The sequence below is a fragment of the Bos grunniens genome, chromosome 7, assembly GCF_055505025.1.
Source record: "Bos grunniens cultivar Pamir isolate PY7600 chromosome 7, Bosgru_T2T1.0, whole genome shotgun sequence".
Classification (NCBI taxonomy): domain Eukaryota; kingdom Metazoa; phylum Chordata; class Mammalia; order Artiodactyla; family Bovidae; genus Bos; species Bos grunniens.
In genome coordinates, this window is record NC_141171.1 from 60,882,158 (window position 1) to 60,909,649 (window position 27,492).

Genomic DNA, 27,492 nt, shown 5'->3' on the forward strand with positions numbered 1-27,492 from the left:
GAGGCCAGAGGCAGAGGATACCAGATCACAAGCTTTGTTTCAGGAAGTTTACACTGGGAGCGTATACAAGATGAATGGGTGTGGGTGGCAGCAGGTGGGAGAGGGGTTTGGATTTGAAAAGATGATTCTGGAGGCTGTGGAAATAGTCAAGGTGATAGGTAGTATGGTCTGAATGGGGTAGTGGCAGGTGAAAAGGAGGGAAGAGTTGGGAGAAAGAGGGTGAGAGAGTCAGTGAACCAGATAAAGAAATCTGGGTTGAGAGCTGCAGGGGGTGGGATGGGGGGGCGGTGGGGGAGCAAAAAAGGAAGAAAAAGCCAAGCAAACACATTGTCTTAATCCTGGGAAATGAATTTAAAATGTCAACAATTATCTGAGCTGTGTTCTACCTTTTAAGATTTGTTCAAATACTAATAAATAGTTCATCTTGACTCTGTAGGCAGCTAAAGATGTTTTTAGGCCACTTGGTGAATAGTTGTCTCTGGACTAAAGGCAGCATGTTCCAGTAGAGCTCCCAGAAGTGAATCTGGATGTGTCTGTCTTTCCAGAACCTGCTGACATGACGAATCATGGGGACGATGCTCTGTCCTCTAGAACTGGTGCTCCAGATGGGGATGATCGACTCTCTGAGGACAGATCCTTGCTCCAGCAGAGGCTGGCTGTCAGGGAACTCATCGACACTGAGGTCTCCTACTTGCACGTGCTCCAGCTCTGTGCCTCTGACATTAGGAGCCGCCTGCAGCAGGTACCTGGGTGGGACCACACTCAGCTTGTCTTTATAGAGGCAGACATGGGTCCCGGCTTCTGAGACCTCATATCTGTTCCTGGGGCAGGCTTGATGGAGGGGAAAGTGGTGAATGTGAAGTCATGGTACTTCTACTACTGGCCCTGCAACCTTCAGCAAGGCTTTTGACACCTTGGAGCCTTAATATAAAAAGTGTTAGTTGCTCAGTCTTAGTATATTCTTCTGCTAACTGGGCAGAGAAGAATCACCTCAGAGAATTAAATGAGCTAATGGATAAGATAGCCCTTTATTTAGTTTAGAACAGATTGTTTTAAGTGACCTATTTGTAATTGTCTCATTTAGAGGGTGGTAACATGAAAAAGTTATCATTACATGGGTTTCTAGTTTAGTATTCATTTTTTACATCTTTTTCGTCCCAGTTTCAGAAATAACATAGGCTCTCTTTCTAAAATTTCAACTATCCCCCAGCATGTAAGGTCCATAAGGGGAAAGGCTGTTTATTAATAGTTCAGTGTATTCCAGTTCTTGACATATAAATAATGGACTCCAATTACTATTTATTGAATAAATGAAATAAGCAGATAATGTAGATGAAAACCCTCCCTTATTTTACCCTCCAGAAATTGGGATATTTCCTCTGGAGGCATTAAACAAACAAATATAGATTGTTACTTATTTTAGCAAAAATAAAGCATACTCTAGATATTTTTCTACAGTTAGCTTCTCCCACTTGATTGTGCATCCAGGGCTTCTATCTATATATATATCCTATATAGGGCTTCCCTGGCAGCTCAGCAGTAAAGAATCTGCCTGCAGTGCAGGAGACACAGGAGGTGTGGGTTCAATCCCTGGATTAGGAAGATCCCCTGGAGGAGGGTATAGCAACCCACTCCAGTATTCCTGTGTAAAAAATGCTATGGACAAAGGAGCCTGGTGGGATACAGTCCATAGAGTTGCAAAGAGTCGGACACGACTGAAGCAACTGAGCACAGTCAACATATGTAGATATCCTGCATCCTTTTAACAGTGGTGCAGTTTAGCTCATAGGGGCTGGAGTTCAGAATGTATCTAAAGGTAATAGTGGTAGGTGCCAAGTGTGTCAGAGCTGGAAAGAAGTCCAACTTCCCACACTTACATGGCAGATGGGGAAATGAGAGAAGAAAAATTATAGTTGGCAGCAGACCTAGGATAACGCAGTTCAGCTTTCCTTTCATGGTGAGTGCTCCATCTCTTCCTCTCTTCTCTTAGAGTAATAAAAATACCTAACTTATAAAATTTCAAAGTCCTTTCAAACATTCCTCTGAAACGGTCTTCCCAAGAGAGATGGAACCCCGATGGCGTGACTATTCTGGACTACTGTCCGAAACCTACCAAAAAATCACTCTTATCGAACTCCTGAGCGACCTTCCACGGAGTCTTTGTTCCTTTTAGCTGCCACAGGGAGATCTGGATGTCCTGTTCTCAAACATTGATGACATCATCAAGGTGAACAGCAGACTGCTTCATGATCTGCAGGAGACAGCCTCCAGGGAAGAAGAACAAGTGCAGCTGATCGGTGAGCAAAAAACCAGGCAGTTGGCAGCCTGAGATTCCCGTGGAATTGTTCTAGGCATGTGGTCATTGCTGTACTTTCCCCAGCATTCCAGGGAGATGCAGCTCAATGAGAGGCTGTTTTGGGAGTCCCTGAAATACAGCATGTCAGAGCTGGCAGGACCCTCAGATGATATCCAGCCCAACCCCATCACTATAGACGAAGAGACTGAGGCCTCACGACAGACAGGACATACTGATAGACACATAATTAGTTAGTGGTGTGGCTGAGACTCTATCCCAGGGTTTTTCACAGTCATTCACTCAGTAGGTGCTTAGTGATCACCTGCCGTGTGCCATTCACTGTGCTGTGTGCTGAGGTAACAGAAGGGTCTAGTCAACCAGAGGGTCTGATCATCTGTTCTTTTGGGTTAGTGAGTGAGAGAGACAGAAGATACACAGATAAACAGGAGAATTTTAAGTAGTAATTTGTAATTTAAAGAATAACAAATATGGTAACTTTTGAGAAAAGAGAAGGCCTCCTGAGGAGAGGACATTTGAACTGAGACCTGTTAGGGAGGAGCCAGCTATGAGATGATCTGGACAGAGTAGAGAAAATAGGTATGCAGAGGCCTATTCTTTGGCAGAGATGAGCCTGGGATATTTGATGGACAAGGCTGGTGAGGCTCCAGGGCAATGAGTGAGGGGAGAGTATAGGAGATAGGATAGAAAAGGCAGAGAAGGACCAGATCCTACAAGGCCTTCTAGGAGTGTGGATTTTCTCCTAAGTGTGATGAGACCTCACTGGACAATTTTGAGCAGGGGAGTGATATGGTCAGATTTCTTTTTCAAAGATCCTTTTGGTAGTTGTGTACAGTGGATTGTGAAAGAGTGGCAAGAGTGGAAGTAATGAGATCAGCTGGTGGTTTTACCTTCACCTAGGTGAGAGATGGAGGTGGACTCCTGATTCTGAAATAGTTAGGATGACCAGACATAAAGGAGGAGGAATGAGTAGGTGTAAACCTCAAACTTCTGCAGCCCCTTCCTGTCTCCTGTTCTGGGGCTGCTTAATGAAACTTCTATGTTTTCAGGTGGAGTCAGAGGACAAAGGTGGATGGGCTCAGAAAGGTAGATGGGTGCAGGCTCAGGAGTTGTGATGCACAGGCGTAGTGCTCCATGGCCTGTGGGATCTTCCCAGACCAGAGATTGAATCCATGTCTCCTACATTGACAGGTGAATTCTTTATCACTGAGCCACCAGGAAAGCCCGACTATTTCCTTTAAATGATAGAGGAATACAAAATTAAGGAACAAGATTTTTTTAACAGTATCTAGGTAATATTTTTACCTTTTATCACTTTATCTATATTTCTGTTAATGGTGACCACTTATTTGAGTGAGATTTTTTATTACATTTTATTTGCACTGGATTTTAGTTGCAGCATGTGAACTCTTAGTTGAGGTATGTGGGATCTCGTTCCCTGACCAGAGATCAAACCCGGGTCCCCTGCACTGGGAGTGCAGAGTCTTAGCCGCTGGACCACCAGGGAAGTCCCTTGAGTAGAAATTGTTACAGCCTCAGGTTGAAGATGCTCCAGGGATGTGGGGACTCTGAGGTCAGCATCTTCTGTTGGTATGGGTTTGAGATTCAACTAATTCCTTGTTAAGAGTCCTTACCTGTTCATCTCTGCCTTCCAGCTTAACCTGTAAAAAGTTAAGATGCTACTTTGTCCATGCCTGGTGACATCTCCATTCCCTGGCTTCCCTGTTTCCCTGATAGATTCGCCACATAAAATACAGGATGCCCTATTACATTTGAATTTCACATAAACAATGAAAATTATACTAAGTTTACTGAATTATACTAAGTTTATCCCATGGAATACTTGGGACATACTTATATTAAAACTTTCGTTATTTATCTGAAGTTCAAATTTAACTGAGCATCTTATGTGTCATCCTCCCCGCCCCTCCCCCCACATTTTGTCAAGCCTGTCCCCTGGCCTTTCCCGAGTGTACAGAAAATAGCCTTCTCATCCTCTGCCCTTTGTGGTTAGCCAAAAAGAGATACAGAGAATCCACACGGGCTTTTGTTTTCCTAGGTGCAACTTTGTGCTTAATCATGGCTGAGCTGGTTTCAACCAGCTCTTCCTATTCCTCTCTCAGCCCCCAGGCCCGGCTATGCAAGGGAGGCCCTTATCCCAGTTCCATACCACAGCATTTTAAAAGATTTTTGGACATCAGGCATGAACTTCCCAAATGAGTCAGGTTCCGTGTTCTTATGAATGATTTCAAATGCAGCTCCCGGTGGAGTTCCCCCATGGGCTCCTGTCACTGGAAGGCACCGTGTTCTAGTTCAGTCTTATCTAAAAGAAATGCAGTGTGAGCCATGAATTTAATTTAAGACTATTGAGTAGCTCCATTAAAAAAACTAAAGCAGTGAAATGAATTTTAATGATATATCTCATTTAACCCAATATATCAAAATAATATTTCAACATGTAATTAGTATAAAACTTATTCGTGATACATTCTACTTTTTTTTTTTTGGTACAAAGTCTTTGCAATCCAGTGTCATTTACACTTACAGCACATCTTAATTGGGATTCTCCATATTTCAAGTTCCCAGGAGTCATATATGGCTCGTGGCTTATAGGTCAAGTGGTTTAGAACAGGGGCTTTGGAATCTGACTTGCAAGGTTCTGTCACCCACATCTCGTCTCTGAGCCTCAGTTTCATGCCATCTGTATGAAAATAGTACCCATTTCGGTGCCAGCCATGACTATGGGTACCTAAATCAGTCCTGAATATTCACTGGAAGGACTGATGCTGAAGCTGAAACTCCAGTACTTTGGCCATCTGATGCAAAGAACTGACTCATTTGAAAAGACCCTACTTCTGGGAAAGATTGAAGGTGGGAGGAGAAGGGGACGGCAGAGTATGAGATGGTTGGATGGCATCTCCGACTTGATGGACATCAGTTTGAGTAAGCTTCAGGAGTTGGTAATGGACAGGGAAGCCTGGCGTGCTGCAGTGCGTGGGATTGCAAAGAGTCGGACACAACTGAGCAACTGAACTGAACATGAAATAGCCCTTTTTATTCTCATGACCTTGTTACTTATTGATTATTATTATTAGTGGACAACAGAGGATCTAGGTATGCTGCATGCAGTCCATAGGGTCCCAAAGAATCGGGCACAATTTAGTGACTGAACAAAAACATTATCATCCCCATTTTATTGAAGAAAAACCCAAGACTCAGAAAGGTTAAGTAACTTTCCTAAGGTCAAACAGCTTGACAAGGCAGAGTCATGATTTGAGCAGCTCCATCAGACAACATCCTGCCTCCCTTTCTCATTTCTCCAGCCAGAGGTATAGTGGCCTTTTGAGAGTAACTCTTAGCTGCTGTGACTTCTTTCCAACCTGTGACTAAGGAGGACAAGAGGAGAAGAAATAAGTCTTTGGTGTCCCTGTATTCCTGCCTGTTGGACAGCTCTGCTCTATGCTCTAGGGAAGTTTGCTTTCCTCCACCTTCAGTTATAGAAACACCCCTGCCCCTGTCCATGCTGGTGTGATGCAGTTTCTTTGGCAAAAGTCACATTCCTGCAGAAGAACCTAAGTAGAGAAGAATGTGGGAACCGCCCCAGGTTTCAGGGCTACGCTGTCTCCAAGTGAGGTCATCTCTGCAGCTAGCTGACCTCCCTATCCTATGCATTCTGCCTGACTGCAGTTTTGGGTAGTCTTTCCTGGTCACGTTCTCCCTTGTTCTGGGGGCTTCTCCCGAGGGAGTTCTTTCTGAGCATTGTCTTGACCAGCACTGGGGAGGGGTTTTGCTTCCTGTGGTGGTAGTCTTGCTGTGGGAGCCTTTGCTGAGAGCTGGACCATGCTAGTCCAGTTACTCCCTGTCTCAAGGGGGGCCGGGTACATTTCACAGGTACAACACACAGCATCAGCAGGCTTTAGGCTTAGCTGGGCTTCCTGTGGTCTGTGGCTTACTTGCCCTTTTGTGACTAATACGTTTCTCTTCACCCTCACCACTATCCAAATAGTCTTGCTTTTTTAAAAAAACATTTATTTATTTATTATTGGCTGCGCTGAGTCTTTGTTGCTGCGTGGGCTTTCTCTAATTGTAGAGAGTGGGGCCTACTCTCTGTTGTGCACAGGCTTCTCATTGCGTGGCTTCAGTTGTAGAGCACAGGCTCTAGGGCACATGGGCTCCAGTTGTTGCAGCTCATGGGCTTAGTTGCCCCAAGACACGTGGGATCTTCTCAGACTAGGGATCAAACCAGTGTCCGCCGAATTGCAAGGAGGATTCTTATCCACTGGACCATCAGGGAAGTCCTGTAGTAGCCTTTTAATAGCTATTCCTCTTTCCATGTTTTACTCCTGATTTAGTCTCAATATAGTATAGCTCTAATAGACATTTTTTTTTTTACAGCACTTTCAGATTTACAGAAAAATTAAGTAGAGGGAATTCCCAGTGGTTAGGACTCTATTTTTCTTCTACATATATTGCTTGATTGATGGCATTAAAATTGATTTATAATATTCTTAATATATATTAATAGTTTCATGTGTACAACATTTCATTTGATTTTATATATACTACAGTGTGCCCACAACTGAAAATTTAGTTTTTATTTGACACCAGGCAGTTGACCCACTTTAACTGTTTTCAGTTCAGTTCAGTTCAGTCGCTCAGTCGTGTCTGATTCTTTGCAACCCCATGAATCGCAGCACACCAGGCCTCCCTGTCCATCACCAACTCCCGGAGTTCACTCAAACTCACATCCATCAAGTCAGTGATGCCATCCAGCCATCTCATCCTCTGTCGTCCCCTTCTCCTCCTGCCCCCAATCCCTCCCAGCGTCAGAGTCTTTTCCAATGAGTCAGTTCTTTGCATGAGGTGGCCAAAGTACTGGAGTTTCAGCTTTAGCATCATTCCTTCCAAGAGCACCCAGGACTGATCTCCTTTAGAATGAACTGGTTGGATCTCTTTGCAGTCCAAGGGACCCTCGAGAGTCTTCTCCAACACCACAGTTCAAAAGCATCAATTCTTCGGCACTCAGCTTTCTTCACAGTCTAACTCTCACATCCATACATGACCACTGGAAAAACCAAAGCCTCAACTAGATGGACCTTTGTTGGCAAAGTAATGTCTCTGCTTTTGAATATGCTATCTAGGTTGGTCATAACTTTCCTTCCAGGGAGTAAGTGTCTTTTAATGTCATGGCTGCAATCACCATCTGCAGTGATTTTGGAGCCCCAAAAATAAAGTCTGACACTGTTTCCCCATCTATTTCCCATGAAGTGATGGGACCAGATGCCATGATCTTCGTTTTCTGAATGTTGAGCTTTAAGCCAACTTTTTCACTCTCCTCTTTCACTGTCATCAAGAGGCTTTTTAGTTCCTCTTCACTTTCTGCCATAAGGGTGGTGTCATCTGTATATCTGAGGTTATTGATATTTCTCCTGGCAATCCTGATTCCAGCTTGTGCTTCTTCCAGCCTAGCATTTCTCATGATGTACTCTGCATATAAGTTAAATAAGCAGGGTGACAATATACAGCCTTGATGTACTCCTTTTCCTATTTGGAACCAGTCTGTTGTTCCATGTCCAGTTCTAACTGTTGCTTCCTGACCTGCATATAGGTTTCTCAAGAGACAGGTCAGGTGTTCTGGTATTCCCATCTCTTTCAGAATTTTCCACAGTTTTTGTGATCCACACAGTCAAAGGCTTTGACCTGCCCCCAATTCCCCTGTCCACCTACATTTATTAATTCTTATTCTATAAGCAAGAAATGTCCCTTCCATTCATTTTTTAAAGTTATTTTTAGTTTTCAAATTTTTAGGTATAGTTGATTTATAGTGTTATATGTTTTAATTGTACAGCATAGTGATTCACAATTTTTATTAATTTATTTTATTTATGGCTGTGTTTGATCATCATTGCTTTATGCAGGCCTTCTCCAGTTGAGGTGATTGTTGGCTTCTGTCTAGTTATGCTCAGGCTTGTCTTTGCAGTGGTTTCTCTTGTTGTGGAGCATGGGCTCTAGCTGTGTGGACTTCAGTAGTTGTGGCACCAGTTCATAATTTTTAATGGTTATAGTTATTGATTTTTTATAGTTATAAAATATTGGCTCTATTCCCTGTGCTGTACCCATTCGTTTCTTTATTCAACTTTTATATAAGTATAAACTCATGGATATTTGCTTTATTCCATGAGTCAGAAGCCAGTACTATTGTTATTCATTTTGTTGCTCAAATTTTACCAGCTTTGGCCATAGGGAGCTCTTTCCAGTTGACACCTGTGTCCTTTTAATGTGTCTCTAACAATGTGTGAGCACTTTCTTGCTTTCTGACACCACAAGGTGTTCTCAGCTCATCTTGTATTTTCCCTGCCCTATCCTTGCGATCAGCTTTTCTCCTGGGAAACCTGGTTCCTACCTTTGGTGTGCTTATTACTCCTCGGGTATCATTGCTTCTAGGTCCTCTTAGCTGATATTTAGGAAATACGTGTATATATACCAACACACACATGTACACATATCTCCATTTCTTTCTATATCTGTCCATCTATGTTGTTGTTTAGTTGCTAAGTCATGTCCAACTTTTTGCGACTCCATAGACTATAGACCACCAGGCTCCTCTGTCCCTGGGATTTCCCAGGCAAGAACACTGGAGTGTGTTGCCGTTTCCTTCTCCAGGGGATCTTCCCGACTCAGGGATCAAACCTGCATCTCCTGCAATGGCAGTTGGATTCTTTACCACTGAGCCACCAGGGAAGCCCATCTATATTTATATATTTAAAATACATAAAACCATGAGTTCCTACTAATACCTCCAATTCCAGTCCAGTATCTCAGGGTTCATTCTAATCTTTCCTCTTTTCTTATTTGCAGCATCTTTCTGTGACAGGTAGAAATGGTTGCCATTATCTACAGTATATTTACTTATGTGTTCGAAGTTAGTAGTCACTTATTTTTTTTTTTTTTGGTTATGTTATATTTTAATAAAAATTACTAGCCTGTACTTTTGTGCAAAATACTTATGTTAATTTTTTCATACACCCTTCGGTGTGGTTATGTTATTCATTTGTAATAGAATTAGGTTCATTCCTTATTGTTTGTATTCTATTTGGGGTTCCTTCCACATCCTGGTTGGTCTCAGCTGTATGTTTATTTTGGGAGTATGTAAAATATTACCAGGGTTCCAAGATCAGAACTATATAAGAAGGTATATTCAGTAAAGCACTGTTCCCCTCTCATCCCTACTGTCCTACCCCATTCCCTGTTCTTTCCATCCCATTCTGTCTCCCCAGTAAGTAACTAATCTCATAAGTTTCTGTTTTTTTTAAAATATAGAATGTTACAACTTGGCGTGTCATTCGTGTGCAGGGGACTGCCGGTCTTTCTTGTATTGTTATAACTTTAGTGTAAGTGCTATTGAAATTGAGCATGGGCGTGATCCTTTTAAAACAAAAACTAGATCATTCTTGCCCCTGCTCAAAACCTTCTAGTTACTTCCTGCCACCATTAGAATAAAGCCTGAACACCTTACTACACTTAGTAGTAAGTGTAGTATTTACTTACTTCAGGTATTTACTTACTTCAAGGCCGTACATAATCTGGCTTCAGTTTCCTGTTTATTTTCTCTACTTTGTGCCCTTGCTCACTGTGTTCCAGCCACACCTGCCTTCTGTGTCACCTGCATGTCAGGCATTCACTTGCCTTAAGGCCTTTGTATTTGTCCTTCCCTAAGCCTGGCACTGCTCTTCCCTCAGACTTTCCCAGGGATGGATTCTTTTGGACTGTGATAAACATCCACATCTTTATGGAGGTCTTTCCTAAATAGATCTCCTGTGTGTATGCTTAGTTGCTCAGTCATGTCTGACTCTTTGCGACCCCATGGACTGTAGCCTGCCAGTTTCCTCTATCCCATGGAATTTTCTAGGCAAGAATAAACTGGAGTGGGTTGCCATTTCCTACTCCAAGGGATCTTCCCAACCCAGGGATCAAACCCACGTCTCTTGTGTCTCCTGCATTGGCAGGCAGATTCTTGACCACAGTGATACCTCTAACTCTCTATCTGGCTTTGTTTAAATCTGTGGTACTCATCACTACCTGGCATCAGTTCAGTTCAGTTCAGTCGCTCAGTTGTGTCTGACTCTTTGTGACCCCATGAAATGCAGCACTCTAGGCCTCCCTGTCCATCACCAACTCCCGGAGTTTACCCAAACTCATGGCCATTGAGTCGGTGATGACATCCAACCATCTCATCCTCTGTCATCCCCTTCTCCTCCTGCCCTCAGTCTTTCCCAGCATCAGGGTCTTTTCAAATGAGTCTGCTGTTCGCATCAGGTGGCCAAAGTATTGGAGTTTCAGCTTCAACATCAGTCCTTCCAGTGAACACCCAGGACTGATCTCCTTTAGGATGGATTGGTTGGATCGTCTTGCATATGTAATATATAAATAAATATATTCATTTATTGTCTGTCTTCCCCATGAGAATATCAGCCCCATGAGGCAGGGTCATTATTTCATTCAAAGAACTTAGAAGAGTGCCTCATACACAGTCAGTAGATAAGTAGTTGGTAAGTTTTGGGGAAATGAAGTTTGTGTCAGGTGCTTTATGTGCATTTTTAAAATTAATCATCCCAGTGAACACTTGGAGGTGAGTACTATTTGTATTCCCATCTATAGATGAAAATATGGAGGGTCAGAGGGATAAGATACTCACCCTAGACTATGCTACTGGGAAAGGGTTGGCTGGAGATCTGGCCTTACTTCTCTCCGACTCCAAAGCCCACATTTTGACTATCCATGCTGTGCTGTAGGGTGTCTTTGTAAACAGGGTTTGGAATTGTACTTGCCATACATGGTAATTATAAAGATATAACATGAATGTGTTTTGTAAACTATAAAGCATTGTCCAAATGTGAGAATTATCAATATTATTGCTGTAATTATAGATACTGTTTATTAACCACACATACTACATCATTGTGTCACTTAATCCTACAGCAGCCTTTTGAAAGTGAGATGAAAAAGTGGGAGCTGAGGAAGATGAGGTGACTTGCCCAAGGTTACAGTGCTGGTTAAGCCAGGCAGTCTTACGTCAGAGCTAAAGCGCTTAGCTGTGTCACTCACAGCCTCCCTCTTCTAAGCAAGAGGACATGCAGAAACGCTTTTGAGAACTTGTTGCCTTTTCACTGTCAGGTAACGCATTTCTGGAATTCCAAGAGGAGTTGGAGCAAGTCTATAAGGTGTACTGTGCCAGCTACGAACAGGCCTTGCTGCTGGTAGAGACCTACCGGAAGGAGCCAGAGCTGCAGCGGGAGATCCAGGGCATCATTGAGGCAGTGCTGTGAGTAGAATGATCCCTATGGATGCCAAGGTCAGGGGCTGTTAAAGTCTCACCCTAGCTTGGGGCTGCTCACACTCTTTCAGGAGTGTCCTAGTCAGGCTGGGCTAGGCTATGCTGCAGAGACAAACAACCCCCAACTCTTTTAGTGGTTTCAGCCAATGAGGTTTCCACCTTCCTTATGCTCCAATGTGGGTTAACTTGGGGGTTTTCCCAGTGTCATGCTCACTCTGGAACTGAAGCTGACACCAGCCACTGTCTGGAACATGGCCGGTGACTTGGCAAGGAACAAAGAACTCTGGAGGGTCTCACACTGGTTACTAAATGTTCCAGGCCAGAAGTAATATCCATTGCTTCTCATAATTCAGAGTCCAGAACTAATCACCTGACTTCATCCAGTACCAGGAGGGCATGCCTTCCAGCCATGTGTTCAGAGGTGGAAAAGCAGAAACATTTGGTGAACAGCACTGTGCCCATCATAGGGAGGGCAGTGAGATGGTGGGAACCATGTGCTGTAAGCAGCAGTGGCAGGAAGCAGGCTTGCACCACCTGAGGAGACCTTTCTATAGATGGCTGGAGTCCTGCCCCACAGAAAAGGATCAGAACTGCCTTGAGGGGCCTCGCAGCCCAGAGCTGGCACCAATGAGTGGGAGCTCGGGATAGAGATATGTAGAGAATAAATTTTTTAAATTAAAATTTTGAACAGGTACACTTAACACAGTTTAAAAGCTTTAAAACATCTGAATTTAAACAGTAAAAGCAAAAGATCTCCCCTGTCCCTTCATCCATCCAATTGCTGCTACTACCTGCAAAGTCAAGGTAACCACTTTTAAATTCCTTATGGATCTTTGTAGAGTTTCTGTATACCTATACTACTACTACTACTGCTAAGTCACTTCAGTCGTGTCTGACTCTGTGCGACCCCATAGACGGCAGCCCACCAGACTCCCCTGTCCCTGGGATTCTCCAAGCAAGAACACTGGAGTGGGTTGCCATTTCCTTCTCCAATGCATGAAAGTGAAAAGTGAAAGTGAAGTTGCTCAGTCTTATCCGACTCTTATCGACCCCATGGACAGCAGCCTACCAGGCTCCTCCGTCCATGGGATTTTCCAGGCAAAAGTACTGGAGTGGGGTGCCATTGCCTTCTCCGTGTACCTATACAAGTAAATCTAAATATATACTCTTATTTTCCCATCTTCTTATAAAAGTTTATAATTTTTTTCACTTATGCTATATCTTGGAGGTCTTTCTAATTCAATATATATACGTATGGCCCTTTGAATGGCTATGTATTCTTCTACCATGTGGTTGTTCCAGTTTATTTAACTGCTCTCTATTGATGGATATTGGTTTGTTTCTATTTTTTGTAGCGTTACAGATAATGCTATGTGATTATTCACGAACATATATTATTTTACTGAGGTGCAAATAAAAGTATCTATAAGTTAAATTTCCAGATGTGAAATTGCTAGATTAAAGGAAGTATGTGTTAATAATCTTGATAATATTGCAAAATTTCTCACTCTAAAGGTAATACCGGTTGATATTCCCATGAACAAATATAAAGGTGTTTCCCCTCAGCCTGACCAGCAGAGTACATTGTGAAACTTCAGAGTGTTTACCACTGAGATAGGTGAAAAATGGCATCTCAGTAATGTTTCATTTTGTATTTATCTTCTTATGATTAAAGTGGATCATCATATATTTAAAAAGACTTCTATTAGGACTTACTTGGCGGTCTGGTGGTTAAGACTTCATGTTCCCAATGCAGGGGGCACAGGTTCAATACCTGGTTGGAGAATTAAGATGCTGCATGCCATGCAGCATGGTCAAAAACAAAAAAAAACTATATCTTCCCCAAGCTTACCAAATGAAGATAGATGAAGGCCATCTTCTGGAAATCAGAATAGTATAGGAGGAACAGAGGTTATTATTGTTATTTCATCTTACTTAGGCATTTCCTGTTTACACCCAAGAGAGTGTAGATTTTGGTCTTTAAAGCTAGCATTATCTCATGTGGATCCTCCTGCTATCTCTCTTCCTTCTCTCCCTTATCTATCCTTAGCTCTTGTGCCCCCTGAAGCCTTCTTTTGAAGTAGCCATGTCCTAGCCCCTCCCAGCCTTCAAAAAAGCCTACTTTCGGGACTTCCCTGGTGGTCCAGTGGCTAAGACTCTGCTCCCAATGCAGGGGGCCTGGGTTCGATCCCTGGACAAGGAGCTAGATCCCACATGCAGCAACTAAGACCCAGTGCAGCCAAATTAAAATAAATAAATGATTTAAAAAAAAAAAAAAAAGCCCACTTTCATTTTCTTTTATTCCTTTGATCCCTTCATGGATCTTACAAACTTAGGCTTTTGTAAGGGTCACTAAATACATTTCTACAGGAGTGAGGCAAGTAACAGAAATGAGGGAAGCAGGACGCCAGCTGTGAGACAAAAGGGAGTAATGGAGGCTGTGGCAAATCAGAGCCAGCAGTCCCTGTATAGAGTGTAGCTGCAGCCCAGCTTCAGCTGATCACTGTTGCATCAAGTAGCTTTTGCTATAGCATATCACCCCAAATATAGTGGTTTAAAATATAAATCATCTCCAAAATGTGTTTAAAGCAAATATTTCTCAAGGTCACATTTGTGCATGATAGCAATTTAGCTGGACTCAGTAAATGATTTTTCTAGTCCTGGCTGAACTCCCTCACATGTCTGTGATCAACCATAGGTCAGCTTTGCTGATGTTGGCTGGACTTTCCTATGAACGTGGGACACACGAGCTGACTCAGCTCTGCCTTTTGAGATCTTGGCTTAGAACTGGCATGCTGTGCCAGGCTCGGGAGGTGGAAAAATAGTCCCCACTTCTTGGTGGGAGAAGCTTCAACGTCATGTTCAAAGGGTATAGATACAGAGAGTAAAGTAATTGCAGCCATTTTTTTGTAAACCATCTACCTCAGTTGCTGTGTAGAAATATGATTCCACTGTGGCCAGATCCTCTGATCTTTCAAGAGAAACCAGAAGCTTTGATGTAAGTCTCCGCAGTGTTAAATATTGGCATCTAGTTCAGACATGTTAGAAGCACTGTGTGGGGGCCCTAGTTGGCACAGAGGCTGCTCTTTGTCACATCTTCTGTACTCTGGTCTTTCCGAACTAGGCCAGACATTTCTCATGGGCTTTGGCGCCAGGCAGCCTGGCAACGAATCAAGCTCTCTGCTCTTTATTCACCTTGGCAGGAGCCATTTAGTGTCTCAGAACCTAGTTTCCCTACATGTAGAGTGGGAGTAAAAGCAATAGCTCATGGGGATGTAGACTCATTGAAGTGAAGCCGCTCAGTCGTGTCCGACTCTTAGCGACCCCATGGACTACAGCCTACCAGGCTCCTCTGTCCATGGGATTTTCCAGGCAAGAGTACTGAAGTGGGGTGCCATTGCCTTCTCATTGCATGTAGACTCATTGCATGCAAGTAATACTCAGTAATTCCCTAATAAGACCATAGCTATGGTAGTTATCTTGGTTAGGAAGGGATTATGCTTCCCTGAGACCACACTGTAGTTCTCTGCTCCTTCAGTCCCAGTGCTCCCTTTTTATAACAAATTTATCATCCTGAGTTACATTCTGAAAAAAATTCTCCTGCCCATATACATAATTGAAAAAATAAACATAATGGCTTAGCTATAATTAAAAGAGAAATAAAAGGAAGGTAATTTCTAATAATGTAATATGTATTACATATGTAATATATAATATGTATAATGTAATGTATGCAAATGCTTGGGCACCACTGCGGTAGCAATCACATGCTTATAAGCGAAAAAGAGTCAGAAGCCATTCTGTACACGAAGTACAGAAAAACAAAAGAGCAGAGAATATGTGTACCCTGGAATGACACAAACTTGATTTCCTTGTGTATGATAAGAGAAAGAAGGAAACAACATAATTGAAGTAGGGATAATATTACATACTGGGAGGCAGAGAAAATGAGGAATGATGTTCTTACAGATGGCCTGTGTTGTATTTACAAAAGGTAGTATCATAGTAATTCCCAGTGTGAAGATATGTGACTGGATGAGGTCCAGGTGTCACAAAAATATCTCAGTTCTTGAAACTGCAGCCCGTTTCAAGGCATTCATTCAGTCTCTGAATGTTGAGAGGGGCGTATGAAACGTAGAACAATTCTCCATAATGCAAGACTGTCCTTGCAGGATATTCTGCTTCCCTGGGACCCTGTCCACTAAATGCCTGCAGCACCCCAGAGCCTGCAGGTTTTAAGATTGCCCTCAATGAAATCCCTTGGTCTAATGTTGCAGCAGGAACGACATCCTTTCGGTCATCCCAATTTTACTCTGTGTATTTACAGGAAGACAGAAAATAGACTTCCTACGGGAAAGTATAGACATTGGATGGTGGGTGGATGGATGGATAGATAGAATGAATTTTAAGGGGCTCCTACTATGTATGCTGCTCTAGAACTATTAATCACCTTCCTCCTGAAACAGTCATCCTGGCTTTCTGTGCTGATGATCATGGGGCTCTTTCGGAGCCTGGCTGACTAGGATCACACCAGCTGGATATCCAGAGACGATAAATGGCACCATCTCATTAGATCTTTGTGATTCCAAAATATATGCTACCTCCCACTTTTTATTTGGGTGGATGAGTTGGTGAGGTGTTTAGTTTATCCTAGTTCTTAAGGCTGGAGAAGGCAATGGCACCCCACTCCAATACTCTTGCCTGGAAAATCCCATGGACGGAGGAGCCTGGTAGGCTGCAGTCCATGAGGTCGCTAAGAGTCGGACACGACTGAGCGACTTCCTTTTCACTTTTCACTTTCATGCATTGGAGAAGGAAATGGCAACCCACTCCAGTGTTCTTACCTGGAGAATCCCAGGGACGGGGGAGCCTGGTGGGCTTCTGTCTATGGGGTCGCACAGAGTCGGACACGACTGAAGTGACCTAGCAGCAGCAGCAGCAGCAGCTCTTAAGGCAGTGCTTCCCACCTGGTGGCCCATGGAATCAGAGGCTTGTCCTTACAGCCACAGAAAGCTTTGCCTTAGGGAGACCAGTCTAATGGCACAGCTTTCAGTGGGGAGGAGAGGTGGATCAGTCTAACACAAAGCACCCGCAGTTCCACAACAACTTAGGCAGAGTGTTGGGAGAAGACACATAATCTGTTTTCCTTTATTGGCATTTTTTGTTTAAGTATGAAAATAACATACTTATTGAAAAAAGGAAGTTTCAAACAATACACGGATTATGTAAAGTAAAAAGTATAAGTCCATTCCCCTTGGTTTCCTGTTTCCCATGCCTCCCCCTAGTAGTTAACATGTCCATCCAAATTTGATTCTGTGTATTTACAGACAGGTAAGAAATAGACTTTCCATGGGAAAATCTAGATGTTGGATGGATGGATGGATGGATGGTTAGATAAATAGAAAGAACGAATGAATTAATGAATTTTTAAGGGACTCCTACTCTAGATTCTAGGACTTGTTTTTTCACTTCACCATAGCCATGAATTATTTTACCATGTTCCTTTTTTTTTCTCTTTTAACCACGTTCTTCTTTAATGGTTATATAGGGTTCTTTTCCAGGGCAGCTTATAGTCAGCTCATCCCCTGTTGATGGATATTTGAGTTGTTTCCCAAATTTTACTGTCACAGAATTGCTGAATAACTTCTACCTTTATCCATGCTCACTTGAGTTAATATTTCTGTGGGTAGATTTCTGTAGTAGGATTGAGGGAATTGTATATTTCACAAGTTGCTAAATTAGTTTCTAAAAAGATCCCACCAACTGATACTCTCACCAATAGAATGTAAGAGGACTGGTTTCCCCATATTCATCCAACTCTGGGTGAGTCTTTCAATTTTTTTTTTTTTTGGCCACACCATGTGGCATGGGAAATCTTAGTTCTTCAATCAGGATTGCACCCATACCCCCTGCATTGGGAACACAGAGTCTTAACCACTAAACTACCAGGGAAGTCCCAAGTCTTTAAATTTTTATTGCCCATCTGATAGGCTACAAAAAGAGTTTTCTCCAAATTACTTTAGAAAGGCTATAAAGAAAGAGGTTGCTGTAATTCTGCAGTTCTTGATGATTGTGGAGAAGAGAAGTAATCATTTCTTTGAAGGCTCCCTGCCCTATGTCATCTCTGACTTGTGAGGCAATAGTTGTCCCCATGAGGCAGTTATCCTTTTCCCATGAAAAGTAAGCCCAGAGGACAGAGTTTTGCAAATATCTGACCACTGTTTCCACCTCTCCTGCCCACAGTCAGCCAGGCACTAGGAAACCCTTGGTGAGAGCAGATGGTCAGCACAGACATATCCTGACAGATAGTTCAACCCCTGTGTTCCAACCTTCTGCAGTTAATGGGAGGGAGGGGGTAGTTCCCACCTGCTCTGTCTGTTCCAGGCCTTATGGCTGATCTTTCTTGGACATTTGGTCTGGAGGTTTTTTCCATAGGAAGAACAGTAAGAGGCAAAGGTACTGTAGAGAGCCAGATAATAGTCATGAGAGGTATTTGTGAGTCTTCATGAAGGAGGCATGCTTAGACATTGATGTTTGAAACCCTCACGTGTTTCTCAGAAGGTGGGTCTGAGGGCTACTGGTCGTGATCAAAGAAAGACTGTTGGAGCCTTGTCCCAGATGCCATGGACTTGGGCACTCTTTCTGCAACTTCCAGACATCATCAGGAAGGGGGCTAGAAATAATCATTTATGCATCAAATGGTACATCTGGAAGGGACCTTGACACTATTAGTTCCTGTGTTTCGTATTTTCCTTTTTCAAATTAAAATTTTCAAGCCCTATAGAAAAATAGAATAATGTAATGAACACACACACCCGTCACCTGAAATGAGCAAGTATAAATGCCTTCTGTTTGCTGCATCTAATTTTATACTGAGTAATTTAAAGGAAATTACAGATACTATGAGTCTTTACCCTCAAATACTTTACACACCTCTCTAAACATTAAATTCCTATGATTAAAAAAAAAAAAAAAGTTTGGAGGGGGCTGTGCCCCAAGGCTTGTGAGATCTTAGTTCTTCCACTGGGGATTAAACCTGGGCCTACAGCAGTGGAAACACTGAATCCTAACCATCAAACCACCAGGGATTTCCCAAGTTCCTGTGATTTTAAAAGCGCTTCTTTTTTAAAGCAGCAGGACCATTTTTTAAAATGAAATACCATGTGCGTGTCCAGCAGATGGAGTTGTGCTTGAGACATACCCAAGTGGAGATCTCAAGTAGGCTAGTTGACCGTGAGTCTGGAGCTCTGGGCAGAAGAAATGGAGATCTGGGTTTGCCATGTGTTTAAAGCCGTAGGACTAAAGGAGCTCAGGAAGAGAGTGAGTGGAGAGAGGAGGCCCCTGGGCACTCCAGCATTGGAGAGAAGCCAGGGGAGTGGCCTGTGGAGTGAGAGAAACAGGACAAAGGGCATCTCTGGGGCCAAAAGAAGAAAGTGTTTTGAGAAAGAGGGGAATGGTCTGCTGTGTCTGCTATTGAGAGACCGATTAAGCTGAGGACAGAGAACTGACCTTTGGATTTAGTACATATGGGGAAGCGAGGTCCAGAAAAGTGTAAAGTGAGAACTAGCAGCACCCGGTGAGGCAACTGAGGACTCCCGAAGGAGGGCAACTTGCCTGAGATCACACAGCGAGTTAAATAGCAGAGCTGGGACTAGACCCCAGGCCCTTTGGTGCCCCCAAGGGTGGACTTGACCTACTTAACACCAGCCTTCTCCCTCAGGCCGCAAGCGGGACCTTCAGGACTCAGTTTCTTGCTGGTAATTCCTCTGCAGAGGATTACCAAATACCCATTGCTGCTGCAGAAAATTCTGGAAAACACACTCCCTGATGCCAGTGCCTACGCTGTCCTTCAGAGGGCTACCTCTGCCCTCCAGGATGTGGTCACCAACATCAATGAGTACAAGAGGCGCAAAGAAGTGGGTAAGGACTTGGGGCATTTAGGTGATACATTAGTGAGAATGCTTCTAGTTAACCAAAAAACTCACCTCAAACTGGCTTCACTAGTAAAGGGAAGACAGTCACTTATGTAACCTACAAGTCCGGAGGTAACGTGGGCTTTAAGTAGGATTTAGTCTGGGAGCTGGTGTCATTTCCCTATAATTCTCTTGTCTCTGACCTTCACTATGTGTCACCTGCCTCTTCAAGCTGGCCTCCCTCATAACAGTAAGTGGCTATTGCTGTCCTAAGACTCACGTCTGAACACCACACCTTCCAGGAGAATGTGGACCCTTTCTCTGCTTAGCTGTAAACACTAAACTGGAGCTTCATTCTAATAGGATTTATTTGAGTCATATGCTCACCCTGAACCAGTTGCCATGATTAGGGGTATGCCATGAACTGTTTGGCTTATGCCTGGGTTGTAAGCCTTTCTTTGAACCTGTCATTGTGGTAAAGGAGTGGGGATCGTGTGAATTGGCTTATAACAGTCAGCAACCACTCCCTGAAATAAAGTGAAATCATTCTTATCCAAACCACATGGCTGCTATACTAAGGAGAAATGAATACTGGGAGGCAAAGAGCTGTGTATGTATCAGGGATGAGGGTAGGAGGAGAAAGTGGGGAGATTGTTGCCTCTCAAGTTGCTAAAACAGAAAGGTCTGCAGAGTGTCACAGTGTCCTAGGGAGAGGAAAAACTTACACAACTAAGACAGTATAGTAACGATAATTTAGCTAACGTTTACTAAGGGGTAGCTATGACTTGTTTTTTTCACTTATTATTTTGTTTGATCCTTAGGATAGTCCTGAGGTTGGCACTGTTAGTCTCATTTCACAGTTGGGTAAAATGAGAGCTTAAGTCATTTGCTTCATTTCCATCATCTTCTGTGATCTCCCAGCAATCCTGGGAAGTGGTTGGCCTCATTTACAGATGAGGAAACTGAGGCGCAAGAAATCAAGCTGGTATGAACCTCTTCAGTCAGTGAGGACTCTGAGCCCCGTGTTTTACCTCCAAGATTTGCCATTCTAATGAGTGTGACCCTGACGTTTGAGAAGAGGGCCTAAGAGGTGCCCAGCTGGGATGTCAGGGTCTCTTACTTTCCTGGGTCAGCTCTGGTCCCTGTGCCTCCTTTTCCTCTGTTGGTGCAGCCTCCAAGTACACCAAGGTGGAGCCGCTGAGCCTCCGGGAGCGACTGGCTCGCATCAATACACACACCCTCTCCAAGAAGACCACCCGGCTGAGCCAGCTGCTGAAGCAGGAGGCGGGGCTCGTTCCCAGGGTGAGCAATGGACTGGAGGAAGGGTTGTATGCCGGCCATCCCAAGGGGAAAGATGGTGCGGTGGTGAGGCGGAGTCTTAGACTGCTTTCAGAGATGAGAAGACTGAGGCCAGGAAGGGGCAGAGTAGGCACCCTCACTTGATTCCTTTGTTTAAAGTTTGCTGGTTTTTTAAATATTTTTTTGCTGTGGGCCATTTTTAAAGTCTTTGTTTGAATTTATTTCAATATTGCTTCTGTTTTATGTCCTGGCATTTTGGCCACAAGGCATGTGGGATCTTAGCTTCCTGTTCAGATCAGTTCAGTCGCTCAGTTGTGTCTGACTCTTTGCAGCTGCATGGACTGCAGCACACCAGGCCTCCCTGTCCATCACCAACTTCCGGAGTTTACTCAAACTCATGTCCATTGAGTCAGTGATGCTATCCAACCATCTCATCCTCTGTCGTCCCTTTCTCCTCCCACTTTCAATCTTTCCCAGCAACAGGGTCTTTTCAAATGAGTCAGTTGTTTGCATCAGGTGGCCAAAGTATTGGAGTTTCAGCTTCAACATTAGTCCTTCCAATGAATACCCAGGACTGATCTCCTTTAGAATGGACTGGTTGGATCTCCTTGCAGTCCAAGGGACTCTCAAGAGTCTTCTCCAATATCACAGTTCAAAAGCATCAATTCTTCAGTGCTCAGCTTTCTTTATAGTCCAACTCTCACATCCCTACATGACTACTGGAAACACCATAGCTTTGACTAGATGGACTTTTGTTGGCAAAATAATGTCTCTGCTTTTTAATATGCTATCTAGGTTGGTCATAACTTTTCTTCCGAGGAGCAAGCATCTTTTAATTTCATGGCTGCAATCACCATCTGCAGTGATTTTGGAGCCCAAAAAATAAAGTCTGTCCCTCTTTCCATTGTTTCCCCATCTATTTTCCATGAAGTGATGGGACCGGATGCCATGATCTTAGTTTTCTGATTGTTGAGTTTTAAGCCAACTTTTTCACTCTTCTGTTTTACTTTCATCTAGAGGCTCTTTAGTTCTTCTTCACTTTCTGCCATAAGGGTGGTGTCATCTGCATATCTGAGGTTATTGATATTTCTCCCGACAATCTTGATTCGAGCTTGTGCTTCATCCAGCCCAGCATTTCTCATGATGTACTCTGCATATAAGTTAAATAAGCAGGGTGACAATATACAGCCTTGACATACTCCTTTCCCGATTTGGAACCAGTCTGTTGTTCAATGTCCAGTTCTAACTGTTGCTTCTTTACCTACATACAAATTTCTCAGGATGCAGGTCAAGTGGTCTGGTATTCCTTTCTCTTTAAGAATTTTCCACAGTTTGTTATGATCCACACAGTTGAAGGCTTTGGAGTAGTCAATAAAGCTGAAGTAGATGTTTTTCTGGAACTCTCTTGCTTTTTCTATGATCCAACAGATGTTGGAAATTTGGTCTCTGGTTCCTCTGCTTTTTCTAAATCCAGCTTGAACATCTGGAAGTTCACGCTTCATGTATTGTTGAAGCCTGACTTGGAGAATTTTGAGCATTACTTTGCTAGCCTGTGAGATGAGTGCAATTGTGCAGTAGTTTGAACATTCTTTGGCATTGCCTTTCCTTGGGATTGGAATGAAAACTGACCTTTTCCAGTCCTGTGGCCACTGCTGAGTTTTCCAAATTTGCTGGCATATTGAGTGCAGCACTTTCACCACATCATCTTTTAGGATTTGAAATAGCTCAACTGGAATTCCATCACCTCCACTAGCTTTGTTTGTAGTGATGCTTCCTAACCAGGAATCAAACCCACACCCCTGCCCTGGAAGTTAGGGAAGTCCTTCCACTTGATTCTGAATAGCCAGGGTGGGCTCTCTCCTCTGCGCCTTGTGCTGCTCTTTCTCCGGGGCCTCTTGATACAGGTGTGTGTGTGTTTTCAGTCACTCAGTTGTGTCTTTTCGACCTTATGGACTGTAGCCCATCAGGCTTCTCTGTCAGTGGTATTCTCTAGGCAAGAATAATAGAATGAGTTGCCATTTCCTCCTCCAGGGGATCTTCCTGACCCAGGAATCAAACCTGAATCTCCTGTGTCTCCTGCCCTGCAGGCGGATTCTTTACCTCTGAGCCACCAGCAAAGCCCCTTGATGCAGATAGGAGAACTTATGTCTGGGCCTGGGCAAGGAACCAGCCTCAAATAGCTACTAGTAGAAACTTAGGTTGACTGAGGGCTTACTCTGAACCAGGCATTAATGGTTCCACACAAAGAAGTAAATGTTCACATTATCCCCATGTTGCAGATGCGGAAACAGGCTCCAAGAGGGCAAAACAATTGCCTAAGTTCACACAGACAGGAAGCAAGTGAACCAGGGCTCTTGTGTCTGATTTCATGGTCTGAATACAAAACCACTAAGCCGCACTCACTGCCTCTGACCATCCCACTCAGTTTGGAGACTGGAGGAATGGCTCTGATATGCGGGTCTGTGGAAAGGTGTGTGTGTGTGGTTCCTAGCAAGGACTTGGGATAGAGGTGTACACTGCCCCTATGTGGATGTTCTCGGCCCTCATAAGCGTAACTTTACTCTCAGACGGAAGACAAGGAATTTGATGACTTAGAAGAGAGGTTCCACTGGGTGTCGCTGTGTGTGACCGAGCTGAAGAGCAATGTGGCTGCTTACCTGGATAATTTGGAGGTGAGGACCCTGTGGTAAATAATGGTGTGTGTGTGTGGCGGGGCGGGGGGCAGGCTGGGATACCTGGACAGGTACGTAGGGCCCATTGAACAAGCCCCTGATAAAGGCACCAGCTTCAAGGACCAATTGGAAGAGATCGTAATAGTTGCTGGTTGGAGGCCAGAGAAGGGCCTTGGGGAAGCACTCCTTAATCTAGAGGTTATCTGGCTGGGGCAACTTCTGAGTTCATTGAGTATTCAGGAACTGGGGTTCCCACTGGGCAGAGTCAAATTCACTGGAAGCAGAGTCCTCTGGAAGAACCCTGCCAGACCGGTGCTAGAGCAGGAGTGACAAACAGGTGCTCAAAGGGACCAGGCAGGGAATATTATTGACTGAAGTGTATAGGTGTGTAGGCCTATTGTCTATTTATGAGACTGTTAGGTAGAGTTCAATATGTAGTAATATTTGGAGTTTGAATGACTGAATAAATGCATAAATGAATAAAATAAAATTAAATGCCCTGTCTCATGGGAGTTGTTGCTGCATGGGAGTGTGGACCCAATGCTGCCAGTTCTTCTGATTTTAAGGAAGAAGAAAACTGAAAATTGAGACCTTTTGGTGAAATCTCATGATGTGTCCATGTAAGCAACTAATTAAATAAGAATCTAAATGTTATATGGGCCCAACAAAATACATTTTTGCATGCCAGATTAAGCCCACAGGGACACCAGTTTGCATTCCCAACCAGCACATTACTTTCCTTGCGCCCAAATTCCCACTTCGTTCTTGTCATCGCTGCTGACTCATTCCATCCACTCTGTCCCTTTTGCGTGGTTTTGTTCTCAGTCACATCCATTTGCACAGACCAGCTCAGTCAGATGAGAACAGGCTCTTTGGATAATAGGATTTGGAGTGACATTATTGGAAGTGTGTAGAAGGAGAGAGGTTGTAGCTCTATGCTTTTCTGTGTGGGGCACACCCCCTGCTTATTCCTGCTCCATCTTGCCCCAGTCCCCACAGAAAGATAACAGCACAGTGAGTGAGAAGCAGAAGGCCCTCAGAGAAAGAATGGAGGGGCCTTGAGAGAGAGAAACCAGAAGCCCCCAAGAGACATGTCTGGCTTTGCAGAGAAGAACAGATACTTAGAAGCATTAAGGCTGTGTTGCCCTGAATGCAGGATTTACATGACAGATACAGGGTTGACATGAAATCCCATAGCAAGAAATTGACTCTCTCTCTTAATCCTGAGTCCAGGAAAAGCCTCTTTTGCTGGCATGTAAATAAACCAGCAGAACCAGTCTCAGGCTGGAAGCCTTCAGCTGGCCATGACGCCCAGACAGAATTTAATAGCATTGTTTTTATAGCAGTTATTTTTAACATGCTTATTTATGGCAATTATTACTGGCTTTTCCTTTATGGAAGGATCATAAGGTGTTTTTTTTTTTTTGGCCATGCCATGCAGCTTGTGGGATCTTAGTTTCCTGACCAAGGATTGAACCCGGGCCCTTGGCAGTGAAAGCACAGACTCCTAACCACTAGACTGCCAGGGAATTCCCCATAAGGTGTTTTTTTGTTGTTGTTGTTTGTTTGTTTTAATGCACTGATTTAAATAGGGATGCTAGGTTGATTTAAGGAAAAGTATTATTAGAACATGAGGAGCAGACATGGCAGAAAAAAAAATTCACAAGTGTGATAATGAGAAGTGTGTGAATTGGAGGCAACACTGGAATAGGGAGAAAGATGTGGGCTTAGAGAAAGAAGATTCTAATCACCCGAGTTGTGCAAGGATAGATTAGCTGTGTGCAGACACTTGGAGGGTGTGCAGACAGCCTGGGCAACCTTTTCCGGGATGTCGTGGAGGGGCTTTCAGGTGTGAGATGGTCTCAGTGGGCTGTGATTGGTTCTCCTTTGACCCCCATCTAGGCTTTCCTCCGCTTCCGGCCCCAGGACTACAATCTGGAAATCCCCGAGGGGCCTGTGGTACAGTACTGTTACCTGGCAAGAGACCTGCAGCTCCAGGCCTTCCCAGAGTTTGTGAGTGGAACTTCTCTCTTCTTTTTTTCAGGCAGGTGGCAGAGTCTATAAGAATCATATTTAGAAGTGAGGCCCTTTCCTCGATGGTTACATCCATAACTGTCCTGGGTAGTCAGCAGGGTGGAGATTATTATTAGTGCATTTTCCTGATAAAAATAGGGCCAGCTAATGTTTATTGAGCCATGTTATCTGCCAGGCACTGTGCTAAAGTCTTCACATTCTTTACTCATTTAATCCTCACGACATAGCTTACAGGGTAAATACTGTTAATAACTCCATTCTGTAGATGAGGCTCAGAAAGGGTGACCTCCCAGGTCATTCAGATGATCAATGGCAAGCTAGGATCTCAGCCCCAACGACTATGGTTTTGATCACCATCCTATACCAAATTTTTTCAACATCTCTGCACAGTAACCATATTAAGAATTGACATATATTAAATACTTGTTCTGTGCACTCTGCTAAGCTTGTTACATGCATTGTCCCCATTTCTCAGATGGGCACCTTGAGGCCCAGAAAGGTTAGATATCGTGCTAGAGGTCATAGCTGTTTGGTGAGAGTGGCACTGGAGCCTCTCTCCAAAGCTCCTGCTTCCTGTGGCCACCCTCTGCCACTTCTTTCTTCAACTCCCAAGCTCACCTCTCCCCACAGAAGCAGCAACTGGAAGCCCAGGTATGGCAGCCATTGTGCAGCCTGGCCAAAGCCTTGGCAGGCCCTCAGAACCTGATCAAGAAGCGTCTGGACAAACTACTGGACTTTGAGAGGGTGGAAGAGAAGCTGTTGGAGGTGGGCAGTGTGACCTACGAGGAGGAGGCAGCCCGGCACACGTACCAGGCACTCAACTCCCTGCTAGTGGCTGAACTCCCACAGTTTAACCAGCTGGCCATGCGGTGGCTCGGCCAGATCCTGTGCACATTTGTGACTCTCCAGAGGGACCTTGCAAAGCAAGTGCTGCAGAGGGCAGAGGACAGCTTGGCCCAGGTAAGGCTTCTGGGGCTGGGGTGTGTCTGGGAAATTGCTGGACGGGCCTCCTCAGCCCTTCAGCAGGTTGTTTGGAAGGGGCTGGAGTGGAGTGAAGTTGGGCCTCCCAAACAGGCTACCAGGTGCTCAGGAGGAGGCCATGGGGACCTTCTGGATCTCTCTTATGCCTATTCTCCCTCCTTTAATAGAGTCAGACCATGGAAGCAAAGGGTAATATAGAACTGGGACTCTAGGCCACTTGCAGGCTCTGGGACTCAGAAACACAGGAGGCTCGCCTGGGAAAATAACAGGCCTTGGGGCCATTCCCAGGAGTGTATTAGAAGCAGGTGACAAGAGACAGGGCCCCTTCTACATTAGTCAGGAGTAAATGCTTCAAGCTGGTGTTCCTGCCCCTGCTACTACTTCTAGCAGCTGCCTCCCTGTGAGCCTTTACTGCACACTGGGTTTGGAACATTTTCCATATATTGTCTCACTTAATCCTCACTATAACCCCACAGAGTAGGTATTGTTATTATTCTCATTTCAAAAGGAAGCCGGGACCACAGATGTTAAGCAGCTTGCCCAAGCCGTATAGCTCATGGCTAAATTTAAATCCTGGCAGGTGAACTCTAGAGCCTGAACCACAATGCCCGACAGCCTGTTAAAAACAGCCATCTGCTGAATGCATAAATAGGGCACAGAGAGGCTTAAACAAATTTCCAAGTGTAAACTTTGATTTTAGGATTTTGAACACTGGGGTTGGTATAGGAAAGAACACTCAGCTGTTCTTCAGTCTCTCTCTGATATCAGCATCAGAGCTCAGTGGCTTGTGGGTCTAAGCTCTGCAGAAATGTCAGTGTTGCTCGTTCCACATGGTGTTTCCTGTGCCTCATGTGCCCCAGCTCAGCTTTCTCCATCCAGTTTATTGCATAAAAATCCTGATGAAATTTTCCACCCCCGACCCTTACCATTGTGATACCACTTTGG

At 44.0% G+C, this 27,492-nt stretch overlaps 1 protein-coding gene across 3 annotated transcripts in view; it reads left to right on the forward strand.

Annotated features, from left to right (window-relative positions):
• Positions 1 to 27,492, forward strand: part of ARHGEF37 (Rho guanine nucleotide exchange factor 37) — a 56,837-nt gene that overhangs the window by 15,863 nt on the left and 13,482 nt on the right. For all 3 annotated transcript variants that reach the window (XM_086412392.1, XM_086412391.1, XM_086412393.1), the window contains 8 exons: positions 546 to 742; positions 2,174 to 2,297; positions 11,489 to 11,636; positions 19,369 to 19,568; positions 20,733 to 20,863; positions 23,428 to 23,532; positions 25,435 to 25,545; positions 26,197 to 26,526. In XM_086412392.1, coding sequence (XP_086268518.1) covers positions 557 to 742; positions 2,174 to 2,297; positions 11,489 to 11,636; positions 19,369 to 19,568; positions 20,733 to 20,863; positions 23,428 to 23,532; positions 25,435 to 25,545; positions 26,197 to 26,526 — 1,335 coding nt within the window. In that variant the 5' untranslated portion in view covers positions 546 to 556. The remainder of the gene's footprint in view (positions 1 to 545; positions 743 to 2,173; positions 2,298 to 11,488; positions 11,637 to 19,368; positions 19,569 to 20,732; positions 20,864 to 23,427; positions 23,533 to 25,434; positions 25,546 to 26,196; positions 26,527 to 27,492) is intronic.